Raw genomic sequence first — 17,084 nt, 5'->3', positions numbered from 1 at the left:
ATATTCCATAACATTCATTTACTATAATTTATTTAGCAATTCTCCAATTGATGGGCATCCATTCAGTTTCCAGTTTCTTGCCACTACAAAGAGGGCTGCCACAAACATTTTTGCACATGTGGGTCCCTTTCCTTTCTTTAAGTTCTCTTTGGGATATAAACCCAGTAGAAACACTGCTGAGCCAAAGGATACACAGTTTGATAACTTTTTGAGCATAATTCCAAACTGCTCTCCAGAATGGTTGGATCCATTCACAGTTCCACCAACAATGTATTAGTGTCCCACTTTTCTCACATCCCCTCCAACATTCATCATAAAGTTGTGGATTATTTCTAATAGCTTTTTAGTAGATTCTCTGGGGTTTTCTAAGTGTACCAGCATATCATCTGCAAAGAGTGATAATTTGGTTTCCTTATTACCTACTCTAATTCCTTTCATTTCTTTTTCATCTCTTATTGCTGAAGCTAGTGTTTCTTAATACAATATTGAATAGTAATGGTGATAGTGGGCAACCTTGTTTCACTCCTGATCTTATTGGGAATAGTTTCAGTTTGTCCACCATTACACATGATGCTTACTGATGGTTTTAAATAGATGCTACTGACTATTTTAAGGAAATGTCCATTTATTCCTATACTCTCTAGTGTTTTTAATAGGAATGGGTGTTGGATTTTATCAAATGCTTTCTCTGCACCTATTGAGATGATCATATGATTTTTGTTAATTTGGTTATTAATATGGTCAATTATATTAATAGTTTTCCTAATATTGAACCAGCCCTGCATTCCTGGTATAAATCCTATTTGATCATGGTGTATTATCTTGGAGATGATTTTCTGTAATCTTTTTGCTAATATTTCATTTAAGATGTTTGCATTGATGTTCATTAGGGAGATTGGTCCTTAGTTTTTTTTCTCTGTTTTTATCCTACCTGGTTTAGGTATCAGTACCATGTCTGTGTCATAAAAGGAATTTGGTAGGATTCCTTCATTCCCTATTTTTTCAAATAGTTTATATAGCATTAGAGTTAATTGTTCTTTAAATGTCTGGTAGAATTCACATGTAAATTCATCTGGTCCTAGGGATTTTTTTTAGGGAGTTGATTAATAGCTTGTTCTATTTCTTTTTCTAAGATGGGACTATTTAACCAATTTACTTCTTCCTCTATTAATCTGGGCAACCTATATTTTTTAAGGTATTCATACATTTCATTTAAGCTATCAAATTTATTGGCATGAAGTTGGGCAAAGTAACTCTTAATTATTCCTCTGATTTCCTCTTCATTAATGAAAATTTCTCCCTTTTCATTTTTAAGACTAACAATTTGATTTTCCTCTTTCCTTTTTCTAATCAAATTTATCAAGGGTTTATCTATTTTGTTGGTTTTTTCATAAAAATCAATTCAGTTTTATTTATTAATTTAATAGTTTGTTTTTTTTACTTTCAATTTTATTGATCTCTCCTTTTGTTTTTCAAATTTCAAGTTTAGTGTTTGATTTAGGGTTTTTGATTTTCTCTTTTTCTAGCTTTTTTGGTTGCAAGACTAATTCATTAATTTTCTCTTTCTTTATTTTATGCAAGTAAGCCTCTAGAGATATAAAATTTCCCCTTATTATCACCTTGGCTGCATCCCACAAATTTTGGTACAACATCTCATTATTGTCATCCTCTTGGGTGAAATTGTTAATTGTTTCTATGATTTGCTGTTTCACCCAATCATTTTTTAGGATGAGATTATTTCGTTTACAATTACTTTTTGGTCTATTTTCCCTTGGCTTTTTATTGAATGTAATCTTTATTGCATTGTGATCTGAGAAGGATGCATTTGCTATTTCTGCCTTTTTGTATTTGAATTTGAGGTCTTTATGTCCTAATATATGGTCAGTTTTTGTATAGATTCCATGAACTTCCAAGAAGAAAGTGTACTCCTTTCTATCTCCATTTAGTTTTTTTCCAAAGATCTATCATACCTAACTTTTCTAGTGTTCTGTTTACCTCTTTAACTTCTTTCTTATTTATTTTGTGGTTTGATTTATCTATTTCTGAGAGTGCAAGGTTGAGATCTCCCATTATTATAGTTTTGCTGTCTATTTCTTCTTACAGCTCTCTTAATTTCTCCTTTAGGAATTTAGATGCTATACCATTTGGTGCATATATGTTTAGTATTGATATTGCTTCATTATCTATGGTACCTTTTTGCAAGATATAGTTCCCTTCCTTATCTCTTTCAATTAGATCAATTTTTGCTTTTACTTGATCTGAGATCAGGATGGCTTTTTTTACTTCACCTCAAGCATAGTAGATTCTATGCCAGCTTTTTACCTTTATTCTGTATGTATTGCCCTGTTTCAAGTGTGTTTCTTGTAAACAACATATTGTAAGATTCTGGCTTTTAATCCAATCTGCTATCTACCTCTACTTTATGGGGGAGTTTACCCCATTCACATTTATGGCTAAAACTACTAATTCTGTATTTCCTGTCATCTTATTATCTCCAAATTGTGCTTTTCTCTTTCCTTTCCCCCTTACACCCCTCCCCAGTATTAGACTTATGAGTACCACTTGCCTCACACAGGCCTCCCTCTTTAGAATCCCTCCCTCCCCTTTTCTTAAACCTTTTCCTTACTATTTAGCTTACTCCTTCCCTTTTCACTTTTCCCCCTCCCACTTTTCAATTAGGTGAGAGAAGTTTCTCTGTAAACCAAATATGTCTAATATTTTCTCTTTCCTGGAAGAAAATGCTCAGTTTGTATGGGTAAGTTATTCTTGGATGCATACCAAGTTTTTTTGCCTTTCAGAATATAAGATTCCAGGCCCTTCGATTCTTTAATGTGGATGCTGCTAGATCCTCAGTAATCCTTATTATGGCTCCTCAGTATTTGAATTATGTTATAGGCCAGAACTCTGAACTTGAAACAAGAATTCTTACAAGATGTTAAGTCAGTGGAATTGATGATACAAAGGTTATCTAGTTTAGCATGGTGTGTAATAGTACTCTAAGTTCAATATGATTGATTTAATCTTACAATAAATAATGGTTTCCTAGGATTGGTTTATACTCAGTGTAGAGCATATATGCTGGGAACTCAAGCTCTCGGAGAAAGGCTGAGACAGATTCATTCCATCTTTTGTCAGGCTCCTGGTGGCTCTCTTGGGGGACTGAGAGACAGATTCATTCATTCCATCTTCATCAGCCTTGTGGTAATGGCCTGGCCTCCTGCATTTTCTCCACTGAAACGAAATCCCCTCTGAAGGCCACAAGAAAGCAAGCTGAGCACCAGGTGAAGGAGACAATAAAGACTTTTGGACTTTAACACCAGGTTATTCTTGGGGTGATTTCTCTGCTGAAAGGAAGGCTGCCCCAAGACCTCCAAGAAAACCAAACAATAACACTACAGATTTGTTTTTTTTTTTCTGGATGCTTGTAGTATTTTTTCCTTGATCTGATAGTTCTGGAATTTAGCCACAATATTTCTTAGACTTTTGATTTTGGGATCTCTTTCAGTAGGTGATTGATGAATTCTTTCAATGTCTATTTTACCTTCTGTTTCTATAACATCTGGGCAGTTCTCTTTGATGATTTCCTGAAAAATAGTGTCTAGGCACTTTTTTTCATCATGATTTTCAGGAAATCCAATAATCCTTAGATTGTCTCTCCTAGATCCATTTTCCAGGTCTGTTGTTTTTCCAAGTATTTAACATTTTTTTCTATTTTTTCATTTTTTTGGTTTTGCTTCACTGATTCTTGGTGTCTCCTTGAGTCATTCACTTCCATTTGTTCAAGTCTGATTTTTAATGAATTATTTCATTTATTTTTTAAATTTCTTTTTGTATTTGTCCAATTGAGTTTTTAAATGAGTTGTTTTGGTCTATGGAATTGTTTTCCATTTTGCCAAATTTTTTAAAAGAATTATTTTCTTTTTCCAATTCATAAATTCTGTTTTCCTGGGAGTTGTTTACCTTTTCCAATTCACAAATTCTGTTTTCCTGGGAGTTGTTTATCTTTTCCAATTCACAAATTCTGTTTTTCAGGGAGTTGATTTCTTTATTCACTCTTTCTAATGACTTATCCTGACCCTCTTGCAAAGCTTTCCATTCCTTTCCCCATTTTTCTTCTAGCTCTCTTTTAAGATCCTTTTTAATTTCTTCTATGAGAGCCTTGTGTGATGGGGACCAAGTCATATCCATCTTTGGATCTAGAGACAAACTGTTTTTAGTCTCCACAGGGTTTGAGTAGAAAGGCAGCAACTGGGGCTGCACTGGGACCAGCAACTGTGTCTGTGCTTGTATGATGCTGAGTCATTCCAAGTGTTGGATGGGTGTAGCCAGGTCCCAAGAGACTCTAATGTTTTGGGGTTATAGTCTTTACCCCCTGTGTTTATAGCTTCTCTGCTGATCTACTGGCTTACTGCCAGGGCAAAGTAGCCAACACTGTGATAGAGTTCTCCCTACAGATTTTCCGCCAGCAGAGACCACACCCTGCTCCCTTCCAGTCTGCTCAGCGGTTTCCATGCTCTCACTGCCTGCTTGAGGTCTGCTCCTGGTTTAACCCAGTTCCATCCCTGCCCGCAAGCAAAAACAAACCTTTTCTAGTGAATCATGAGATTATCTTCGGTGGGTAATGTGTTGTATTCCCAATATCCATGGGTTCTGACAATCAAGCACTAATTCTGAGGCTGAATTTTGTTGAGGATAAAGGAGAGTTTAGGAAGATGCAGGTATCCTCTCTGCCATCTTGGCTCTTCCCACCTCCCATTTCTTTTTCTAAAATGGGTTTATTTAAGTGATTTATTTCCTCTTCTGTTAATCTGGGCAATCTATATTTTTATAGTATTCCTCCATTTCACTTAGGTTATCAAACTCATTGGCATAAAGTTGGACAAAATAACTCCTAATTATTGCTCTAATTTCCTCTTCATTTGGTGGAAAGTTCTCTCTTTTCATTTTTGAGACTAACAATTTGATTTTCTTCTTTCTTTTTTCTAATCAATTAACTAAAGATTTATCTATTCTGATTTTTTTCATAAAACCAACTCTTAGTTTTATTTATTAATTCAATAGTTTTTTATTTTCAATTTTATTAATCTCTCCTTTTATTTTTAGAATTTCAATTTTGGTATTTGATTTGGTGGTTTTAATTTGTTCTTTTTCTAGGTATTTTAGTTGCAAGCCCAATTCATTGATCTTCTCTTTCTCATAAAATTTCCTCTAATTACTGCTTTGGCTGCATTCCACAAATTTTGATATGTTGTCTCATTATTGTCATTCTCTTGGATGAAATTATTAATTGTGTCTATTATTTGCTGTTTCATGCATTCATTCTTTAGGATGAGATTATTTAACTTCCAATTGTTTTTTGGTTTATTTTCCCCTGGTTTTCTATTGAGTGTAATTTTTATTGCATTGTAATCTGAAAAAAATGCATTTACTATTTCTGCCTTTTTGCATTTGATTTTGAGGTCTTTATGTCCTAATATATGGTCAGTTTTTGTATAGGTTCATGGAACGTATACAATATATATATATATAGTTCATGGAACTGCTGAGAAGAAAGTCTACTCCTTTCTGTCTCCATTCAATTTTCTCCTAAAGATCTATCATATCTAACTTTTCTAGTATTCTATTTTTACATCCTTAACTTCTTATTTATTTTGTGGTTTGATTTATCTAATTTTGAGAGAGCAAGGTTGAGATTTCCTACTATTATGGCTGTGCTATTTCTTCTTGCAGCTCTCTTAACTTCTCCTTTAAGAATTTACATGCTATATCACTTGATACATATATATTTAGTATTGATATTGCTTCATTATCTATGGTACCCTTTAACAAGATATAGTGCCCTTCCTTATCTCTTTTAATTAGATCATTTTTGCTTTTACTTGATCTGAGATCAGAATGGCTACCCCTGCTTTTTTTACTTCACCTGACGCATAATAGATTCTGCTCCAGCCTTTTGCCTTTACTCTGTATGTATCATTATGTTTTAAATGTGTTTCTTGTAAAGAGCATATTGTAGGATTCTGGCTTTTAATCCAGTCTGCTCTCTGCTTCTGCTTTATGGGAGAGTTCTCCCCATTCACATTTACAGTTAAAACTACTAGCTCTGTATTTCCCACCATCTTATTTACCCCAAATTATATTTTTCTCTTTCCTTTTCCCCTTTTCCTCCTCCCCAGTATTTTTACTTATGAGTACCACTTGCCTCAAGCAGCCCTCCGTCTTTAGAGCCCCTCTCTCTTTCTTAAATCATTCCCACACTATTTCTGTTTTCCCTTCTATTAGCCTACTCCTTCTCTTTTCCCTTTTCCCCTCCCACTTTCATATAGGTGAGAGAAGTTTCTCTGTGAAACCAAATATGTCTAATATTGTCTCTTTGAGTCAAATCTGATGAGACTAAGATTCACACAGTGTTCATCCCCGTCTCTGCTTTCCCTCGGTTATAATAGGTTTTCTTTGCCTCTTCATGGAATGTAATTTCCCTCATTTTATCTTCACTCTCCCCTTTTTCTATTATAATGTCCTTTCTACCTCTAGTTTATTTTTTATATTATAATAGTAAAATCAAATTATACATGCATTATCTATATATACCCCTAACAGAGATACAATTCTCAAGTTCTTTTCTTATTACCTTTTATACTTCTCTTTAGTTCTATATTTGGAAATCAAAATTTTATTTAGCTGATCTACTGGCTTATAACCAGGGCAGAATAGCCAACACTACTGTAGATTCTTTCCCATAGAGGAGCCCTCACCACTCCGGATCTGCACTGCCTACACTGGCATCTGTGCTTGGCCTGCTTGCTCTTGGCCCACCTCCCTCCATGCCCAGTTGAAACAGACCTTCTCTGGCAATCTTCAAAATTATCTTCTGGTGGGAATTTGTTGCACTTCCAATATTAGTGGATTCTGCCATCCAGAATTAATTCAGAGGCTGGATTTGCTAATTAGTCTGAGGGTTGTATGAGAAGGTCAGAAAGAAACATATGTCCTCTCTGCCATCTTGGCTCATTCCCCCCCCCAAAAAAAAACTGACTAAAGGAATTCTTGATCCTGTTTTTAATCCAAGGCTTCATGTCCTCCTAAAAAAACTTTTGTTCAGTCACTGACCTTCTTTCTTGTGCAATCCAAAATCCATATCATTGCTCTGAATTCAAAGCTTCTTGCTGGATATGCTACAGTGGACATTCTTGCTCAGGTATCAATTATACTGGATGATCTCTGAAGTCCCTTCCAGTCCTGAAATTTTGTGAATCCATAACTTGTTCTCTCTAGGTCTGAATGAATGTTGAACTATAGTCTATCTGAAGCTCCTTTCAATTCTAACATTCCATGATTTTACACTGTCCTCTTATTATCCCCATTTACTTCCTTCTCTCCTTCCCCAGACCTCCATTCTCATCTCTGAATCTAAAACCAAACAAAAGAATCATGTTATAATAGAATCTTGGCTTGACCACTTCCTAGGTATTTGGGCAATTCATTTAACATCTCAATGTCTGATACAACCCTTTAAGACTATAAGTTTTTTTTTTAATTGCCAATCTCCAAATTTCCATCATTGATAGTTTCCATATTGGAAATGCTCCACTATTGTTATTATTTCCAATACTTTGTGACCCCATTTGAAGTTTTCTTAGCAAAGATAGTGAAGTAGTTTGTCAGTTCCCCCTTCGAGTCATTTTATAGATCAGGAAGCTCAGGCAATAAGCTTATGTGACTTGTCCAATGTCACACAGTTGATAAGTATCTGAGACTGGATTTGAACTCAGGAAGAAGAATTGTTCAGACACCCAACACTCTATCCACTGGGCCACCCAGCTGTCCTGGGAATATTCTACACTGGTATAATCACAAGTCTGATATTTTAAAAAATACTATTTACCTCACAGTACTACTGTGAGGAAAGCACTTTGCTGGGGAGATGAAAGATTATTATTATCATTATTATTAATATGAGCCCCATCAAGTAGATACCATCTGTGTTCTAATTTTCCAGTATCTGGACTTTGTAATGATTGTCTTGCACCTTTGGTATCATTCCCCTCCTGCTCTATATGAGCCTTGTCTGCAGACTATGGCTGAAGTTTTAGTCCCCTTTCTTGAAGTGGGTCATTCTTTCAGGGATGGTAAAGTATATTTATGTGAATGTGAATATGTCCCTCTTCCTTGGCAGGGTGAAGCTCTGGGCAGATACATTTGGCGGGGACCTCTATGCCTTGGTGACAAAATACTCTGGATCACTCCTGCTAAAGAAGGTAACACTAGTTCATCAAGTGGGTATGAAGGTATTGTGCTGGAAAGTAGACACTTAAAGAGTGAGAGAAAGTTGTTAGGATGAGAAGGCTCAAAATCCATATTCTTGAGCCTGGCTTTCCCAAATAGCAATCCCATAGGACTTCAAGGGATATGGGGTAGGCAATGAGGGCTACAGAGCCCACAGTGAAAGAGAAGTACATGGCGGCTAGGTGGTGTACTGGGCTTGGAATCAAGACCTGAGTTCAAATATGACCTCAACTCATGATGGAAAATGCTAACCACCTCCATAGAAAGAACTGATGAAGTCTGCAGATTGAAGCACATTTTTTAAACTTTATTTTTCTTGCATTTTCTTTTTACAATATGGCTGTTGTGGAAATTAAAAAAAAAATCTGACCTCAGACACTTAGTACTTGTATGAGCTTAGATAGGTCACTTACCTTCTGTTTCCCTCAATTTCTTTAACTTTAAAATGGAGACAATAATAGCACCCACTTTGCAAGGGCTGTTGTAGGAAGGATCAAATAAGATAATATTTGTAAAGTTATTAGCACATTACTGACACATCGTGGATACTATATAAAACCTTATTTCTTTCTCTTGAATCAAAATAATGAATTTCTAATCATGGAATTTCACACTTGAATAAGGGATGTCTTATTTTTATTTAGGTGAAGGGAAATTCCTATTACATTTCAGAAAAGATACATTAGATAAAAATTATAAATTAACCAAATTAATTTCCAGATTTAGTGCCATGCTAAGTTAAGGTCTCTTCCAGATACAAAAGAAAAAAACTTAAATAATTTGATAGTCAGGGCTTATGATTGGGACTTGCCAGTATTATACAATAACTTGTTATGTTTTAATATAATATAATGCAATAATATAACAACATAATATAACATAAATATAAAGATTTTAAAATAATAAATAAATATATGATAAATATACACATAGCATTGTCCCCTTATACTATACACCATGAGCAAGGCTAGCCCTATTCCCTATCCTTTGTGAAACATCATCATCTGCTCTCAAGGCATGTCAGGAGCTGGCAGGATCTTAGGTTTTAGGGTTAGAAAGGACTTTAGAAATCACCTAGTTTTACCCCCTTGGATAAAAAAAGATTTTTTTAGCGGGGATAAAATGCAAAATTCTGTAGTCAGATTGGAAAATAATCATTCTTTCAAGTACAAGTTGGGAGAAGTATCTCTAGATGAAGGCTGGGGAATTTGTAGAAGGACTCTTGGCCAATTAGTCTTGGTGGTTTCTGAAGTGCTGTGTAACTCTACTATTCTGTTATCTGGAGGCTCCAAGAATGAAGTGACTTGTCAGTGATCATAGCCTAAGAATTACCAGCGAGTCCTGACTCCACATCCAGAGCTGGTACACTTTGGCTAACCTTAATACCAGTCTATGTTTGGAAATTAAAGCTTTAGACTTGAAGTTTTAGTCTCTAAGTAATACTACAAAAAACTCTTACCAAATACATGCATGACATGACAAGGGAACCTTCCCACTCTTTCCTGGGAATCTAGGGTCCTTCCTGAACAAGCTTTATTGGCAGCAGCAAGACCTGTGCTTGGGGAGCTTATATTCATGACAATCTGTTCCAGAGAGAATGATTTTCCATAAAGAGGTTTTCAAGATCTTACAAGATTTGGAACACAAGGTTTTACAAAGGTGAATGTTAAAAACTATCTTTGCATGTATTTGGAAAAATAAAAAGCTATTTTTAAAAAGATTTTATAAGATACATCTTCTTGAAGGAAACATGTCACCCTGGCAGAATGTAAAAAAAAGCCAGATTTTTCATGTGCTAACAATTCTGTGTCCAAAAGGTAGCAGTATCCCCTAGGATACTAAGCAAACTCTAGCTTGCTGATAATTGCTGGACAGTAATTCAGTGAGGCAGTTCTGGGGCAAGAAGTCAATGGTTATGGACCACTTGATATTAAAACGTTCAAAATTGCTTCCACCCAAATCACCTTCAAGATGCATTTTTCTTACATGGTAGGGAGAGTTGGGAAGCATACAATGTGTTTTGTCCAAATTAGCATCCTCTTAAATAAATTACAGCATTATTAATTATAATTATATATATTGTAAAGTTATTAGCACAATACCTGACACATCATGGATACTATATAAATCCTTATTTCTTTCTCTTGAATCAAAATAATGAATTTCTAATCATGGGATTTTATATATATATATATATATATATATATATATATTACCTGAGATTTTCTTAAATATATATCTCTATTAAATCATATTTCTATTCTTGGACAGTCCAGTAAGAACTGATACTGAATATAAATAGAAGTAATAGAAAGTTGTAGAAAGTACATTGAAAAATCTGTGTTTATGTTTGAATCCCTGCTCTGTTACTTCCTATGTGATCCTAAGTGTACCATTAATACCTCTAGGCCCCAGGTTCTTTATCCATAAAAGTGAAGGGATTATGCTAGATAATCTATAAGGTTCTTTTCTATACATTTTTTAAAGATCAAAAGCCAATATTAATATATCAAAAATCAAATTAGCATTATTTTCAACTAAGAAATTCTAGGTTTCTTAACCTAGGGTCTGTGAACTTTGTTTTTCATATATTTTGACAATTTATTTCAGTATGATTGGTTTCCTTTGCAGTCTTATTCTGAGAATGGTTCCCTAAGTTTTAAGAGACTTCCAAAGAGGTCTAAGACACAAAAAAGTGAAGGACCTTTTATATACATATACATATAACATACATATATATTTATATACATATGAAGCTCAATAAATATAATTTAATTTTTTAATAGTTTCAGAAGGCATTTTAGAAGACTGCAACATCTTTGGGCCTCTAAATTAAATCTGGAAATTAATTTAGGTAATATTATAATTTTTATATATTACTGGCAAATCCCAACCATGAGTACTGACTATCCAATTATTTAAATTGCTTTCCCTTGTAACTGTACGTGAACTTCCAAATATTTTTGCATTTGTAGTTATTTTGAATGGAACTTGTCTTTCTATTATTTTCTCATGGGTTTTGATATTCCTATATTAAAATACTGGTGGTTTTATTTTACAATCTTGCCATTTTACTGAAGTTATTAATGATTTTACATGGTTTCTTTGCTGACTTGCTAAGGTTTATTGAGCTTTAGATGTATGTGTGTATGTATATGTGTATATGTGTATGTGTATGTGTATATATATATAAAATGTGCAATGTAGAAAGATAGTTAGCATGGTATATTGGATAGAACACTGATCATTCACAGAGTCAGAAAAACCTATATTTAAGTATGCCTCTGACATATGTTGACTGTGCAATCTTGGGCAATTAACTACTTAACTAGGCAACTCTCTAAGACTATAAATTACAAAAAGGTGATAAACTACCTCATAGAATGAGGTTTCTCTTTAAGGACTTCCCTGTACCAGTAAAATCAGAGGTCTAATCCCTGCCCCTATAATACAGTATATTGTGAGAGAGCTTAAAAAACTGAGAAGATAATCTTTGCCCTCTAGGAGATTATAACTTTGTTAGGAGTTAAGATTTTTTTCATACATGAAGCAATTAAAGAATGATAGACAAAAGAGAAGCATCAAATGTTCTGGGCACTAGGGATATTTGTCTCCAAAGGATCTGCAATTTCATAAACAAAGAGAATTTCTACCTCATCAACTCCCTCCATCACAGCAGTAGATAAATCTTGGAGTGCTCCTTGAAGCACAGAAAGGTTAATGGAATTGCCCAGATAGACACTGTTAATAAATGTCGAGTCAGTACTAGAACACAAATCTTCCTGACTCCAAGCTTCTCTGGAATGCCACCTCAAAGAACTAAGGATACAAAGATGAAAAAATGGTCTTGAGGTATATTTAGTCTAATGGGAACTCATCAATGCAAGCTGAACCCAAATGAGCATGGTACAAGATAGAATGTGATAAGGGCAAAAGAAAGGTTCCGACAAAGTGCTTTCAAAACTCTGAGGCAGGAGAAGTAATTTTCTCTTTCTTTTAAAATTCTGGTTCAATCTTTTTTTAACCATATTTTTGTGTTTAAAGTCATAATTGCGATTTAACATAGCCTGAGGAAATGGAATGATTAAATGCAGAGACAGGCAAGATTCATTAATCTCTGAGGTCTCTTACAATTCTAAATTTATGATTCTACAATCATTAGTTTAAATTTACCTCCGTTCTCAGCTTTCCTGAGGAATTGTTCAAAGGATAAAACCAGAAAAAATAGCCCAAGCAATTTGGTCATGGAGGAGGTGGTGTGTGATTTAGACCTGAAAGGAAGAGTACTTTACAGATCAAAAGTGAGAGGAGAGCCTCTTCCAAGAGTAAGGGATAGCATGTATATAATTACGCGCTAAATTTAGGGTTTTGTACTGTTGGGAGTCTGAAAAATAATTAGGGAGTACATCTAAATCTTAGTCACCAAGGTGGGTGCTTCCAGTTGGAGCCTAGACATCCCCAATTAGGACAGTTTTCCAACAAACCATAGAGTGGTGATAACTGAGAGTAAGCATATATTTATATATTGCCTTCTACTATTCCCAGGGTAAGTGCTTTTTAAAAAAATAAATAAATATCTTATTTGATCCTGACAACAACCCTGCAAAGTAAATGTTATCTAGCCCCATTTTGCAGTTAAGAAAACTGAGACAACTCAAGTCTTCCGGACTTCAGGACTATCACTCTATCCATTGTGTCACCATCTGTCATAAGAATTCTTGATTCCCAACCATCTTCTTGACTTTCCTCTGGATAGAAGTACAAAGATGTGGAATCCAGTCTGAAGATTAAGGAGGTGGATGGCTTGGAGCTTGTGAAGAAGTTCTCTGAGGAGATGGAAAGCATGTTGCGAAGGAAAGTAGAGGCTGTGAAGGTAATACTAAAATTTGGCTGGAAATTTCTGTCTCCTATACCTTCAGCCCCATCCTCCTCCTCATATTGTCTCTATCATTACTGTCTCAAATATAATCAGCAGAGTACAAGATCTGCTAGCAAACCCTTAGTTCTCCCTAGCTTTTTTTTTCTCTACTCTTCTCACATCTCAGAAAAATAGTTCTTTGAGACATAGATGAGAAAATAATTACTTCAGGTATTGTAAGTTTACCCTGTTCTATCACCAAGGCTTCCAATGGTATCAGCTCACATTCAGGGTCTATGAGATACAATAGATAATTACTGTATAAATTAACAAATGAATGTAAAGTAACCAAAAATTTGTTTAAAAGAGAGAAAGAAAGAAAAAGAAAGAGAGGAAGAAGGAAGGAAGGAAGGAAGGAAGGAAGGAAGGGAAGGAAGGAAGGAAGGAAGGAAGGAAGGAAGGAAGGAAGGAAGGAAGGAAGGAAGAAAGGAAGGAAGGGAGGGAGGGAGGAAGGAGGACAGAAGGAAGGAAGGAAGAGAAGAAGGAAGGAAGGAAGGAAGGAAGGAAGGAAGGAAGGAAGGAAGGAAGGAAAGAAGAAAGGAAGGAAGGAGGGAAGGAGGGAGGGAGGAAGGAGGAAGGAAAGAGAGGGAGAGGGAGGGAGGGAGGGAGGGAAGGAGGAAGGAAAGAAGGAAGGAAGGAAGAAGGAAGGAAGGAAGGAGGAGGAAGGAAGGAAGGAAGGAAGGAAGGAAGAAGAAAGGAAGGAAGGAAGGAAGGAAGGAAGGAAGGAAGGAAGGAAGAAGGAAGGGAGGGAGGGAGGGAGAGGAAGGAAAGAAGGGAGGGAGGGAGAGGGAGGGAGGGAAGGAGGAAGGAAGAAGGGGGAGAGAGGGAGGGAGGGAGGAAGGAGGAAGGAAGGAAGAGGAGGAGGAGGAGGAAGGAAGGAAGGAAGGAGGAGGAGGAGGAAGGAAGGAAGGAAGGAAGAGAGGAGAGAGGGAGGGAGGGAGGGAAGGAAGGAAGGAAGAAGGAAGGAAGGAAGGAAGGAAGGAAGGAAGGAAGGAAGGAAGGAAGGAAGGAAGGAAGGAAGGAAGGAAGGAAAGAAGGAAGGAAGGGAAAAAAAGAAAGAAAAATATCTTTTCACCATAAACTCTTTCCTTTTATGAATTCCCAAGTGTTTGGGGAGAGTGGAGGTTGGAGGGAGGGTGACTGTTTTCAAGAGCTATGTTTATGACTTTATCTTCAAACCAAATCAGTCAAGATGCATAAGAGCTGTAAATCCCCCTGGGGTCTCAGAGCTTCCAAATGCACCATATTCACTTAAGTGTCTCCCTGGCCCTCTGGTAGGTATTGTAAAAACTAAATCACGTAGACATAGCCTCTCCCCTCAAGGTGGAGTAAGACAGTATAAGACAAATAGAACTGACACAAGTGAGCAACATACAGACAATAGTTAAATATAGGAGAAATATGAATAAACAATAAGACATGATTCAGTGCCAACATGAAGGCATTCAGAAAAAATGACCTGACAGAGAGAGCCCAAGATACATACGTTCAACACCAAGATCAATAATAAGATCATATTCCCCCAGTGTTCGAAAATAAGGTCAGCTCCATATGAAATTAAAAAGCAAGCAAAATTTGAAATTCTCTTCTCCATTTGAACCCCTGTCACACTTTCAAAATCTTACCTATAATCAATCACTTTCACACTAGCCTAAAGTGGAGTCACTATATAACTGTATTACTTCTCTTAGAGAGGCTTTGTGTATATTGGACAATATGCTAGACTTGAGAGTGGGCCTGGGTTCAAATTCTGCCTCTGTACCATTGCTGTGATAACTATGATACTATGAATCAGTCACTTAAATGGGGATAATAATAGTATAGACCTCCCAGGATCATTGTGAATTTGTAAATAAATTTGTTAAGTGCTTTGCAAACCTTAAAGGATTATGAAATGCTCTCTATTGTTATCAATATCACTAAAACTCTAAGATAATTCTGTAAGACTATTTTGGTGGAGGGAGTTCCCACAAGGAAGAAGTCACAAGGTCTTGAGTGGCTAATGTTACCAATCTCAAAGCCATATTTCTAATAGAGGAATTTCAGGAATTAACCTGAAAGTAAGTGCTTTTATCCAACTAATAAATCCCTATTCAGGGGCTCATTCAATATTGTTTCTTTCACCTACTTTCAAAAGGGGAGAGAGGGGAATGAAAATTTCCCCCTAGGTTACAAGATAAATAACTAATTACTTCTTGGAATGTTCCAAGCATGACTCCTTATTCCCAGTTGACTTTCTCTAGACTGGGCTATTCTTTCTGAGCTGTGGTATTCCAATAAAAATAAGCCCTATTTGTCTTTATCATTAATTTTATTTTGTTTTTCAATTATCAAGCATTTCCTTTCTTCTCCACTTCCCCTGTCCCTAAGAAGAGGAAGAAAATCAAAACCCTCACATAAAAAAATATTACATAATTAAGCCAAATAAACCCCCACATTAGCCATATCCAAACATATCAATTTCATTCTTCATTCATCACCTCTGTGTTAGGAGGTAGGATACCATAATTATCATTAGTCCACTATTTGTGGTCATTAATTTGATGCAAGTCTTTCCAGTTTTCTCAAAAACAATTCCTTTTGTCACTTCTTAAAACAATAGATTTTTATATGATAATTTAAAATCATTATCATTTATATAGTGTTTTAAGATTTACAAACCACTTTATATATGTTATTTCATTTATTTCATTTGATCCTCACAACAATCCTGTAAGTCAGGTGTTATTATCTCCATTTCAGAGATGGAAAAAACAGAGCCTAAGAAAGGTTAAGTAATTCAGTCTCACAAATAATGAATGTCCAAGGTTCCACTTTAGGTCAAGTCTTTCTAACTTCTAACACTTTTGCTATTGAGCCAATGAGCAGCCAATTCCCACTTTCCAGGTTGTAGGTACCTTTTCTAGTTCCTTGCTACCATAAAAAGAGCTGTTTTATATATATTCAGCAGTGTTACTGCTGGGCTTATATCCCAAAGATATCTTAAAGAGGGAAAGGGACTTGTATGTGCATGAATGTTTGTGGCAGGTCTCTTTGTAGTGGCCAGAAACTGGAAACTGAGTGGATGTCCATCAATTGAAGAATGGCTGAATAAGTTATGATATATGAATATTATGGAATATTATTGTCCTGTAAGTAATGACCAGTAGGATGATTTCAGAAAGACCTGGAGAGACTTACATGAACTGATGCTGAGTGAAATGAGCAGGACCAAGAGATCATTATGTACTTCAACAACAATACTATATGATGATCAATTCTGATGGACCTGGCCATCTTCAACAATGAGAAAAAACAAATCAATTCCAATAGAGCAGTAATGAATTGAACCAGCTAAACCCAGCGAAAGAACTCTGGGAAATGAGTGTGAACCACCCACATAGAATCCCCAATCACTCTATTTTGTCCTCCTGCATTTTTTATTTCCTTCACAGGTTAATTGTACACTATTTCAAAGTCTGATTTTGTATGGGCATATATACATATATTTTTTAACATATACTTTAACATATTTAACATGTATTGGTCTACCTGCCATCTGGGGGAGGGAGTGGGGAGAAGGACAGGAAAAATTGGAACAAAAGGCTTTGCAACTGTCAATGCTGAAAAATTACCTATTGTAAATAAAAAGCTATAATAATAAAAAGAATATTGGATTATTAAAGTTAATTGAAGAAAATAATTCCTTAAAAACTGGAATTGGGCAAGTAGAAACTAATGACTCTAGGGGACATCAAGAATCAGTAAACACACTAATGCACTGTTGTTGTTGAGTTATGATGTGATCCAACCATTCTGGTAAGCAAGTTGGAATTAGCCCAAAGTGCTATAAAACTGCATATCAACTAGATCTGTATCCCAAAGAGATCAGAAAACCCAG

General features: G+C 35.6%; 1 protein-coding gene across 1 annotated transcript in view; it reads left to right on the top strand.

Moving 5' to 3' along the window:
- LOC100925979 (voltage-dependent calcium channel subunit alpha-2/delta-4) overlaps positions 1-17,084 on the top strand; it is a 77,953-nt gene that overhangs the window by 2,928 nt on the left and 57,941 nt on the right. Inside the window, exons 2-3 of the mRNA XM_031939619.1 lie at positions 8,177-8,258; positions 13,043-13,159. Of these exons, the coding sequence (XP_031795479.1) occupies positions 8,177-8,258; positions 13,043-13,159 (199 nt within the window). The remainder of the gene's footprint in view (positions 1-8,176; positions 8,259-13,042; positions 13,160-17,084) is intronic.

Source organism: Sarcophilus harrisii, chromosome 5 (genome assembly GCF_902635505.1).
Source record: "Sarcophilus harrisii chromosome 5, mSarHar1.11, whole genome shotgun sequence".
In the NCBI taxonomy this organism is placed as follows: domain Eukaryota; kingdom Metazoa; phylum Chordata; class Mammalia; order Dasyuromorphia; family Dasyuridae; genus Sarcophilus; species Sarcophilus harrisii.
Note: the sequence above shows the minus strand (reverse complement) of the source record. Positions and strands in the feature narration are given on the sequence as shown.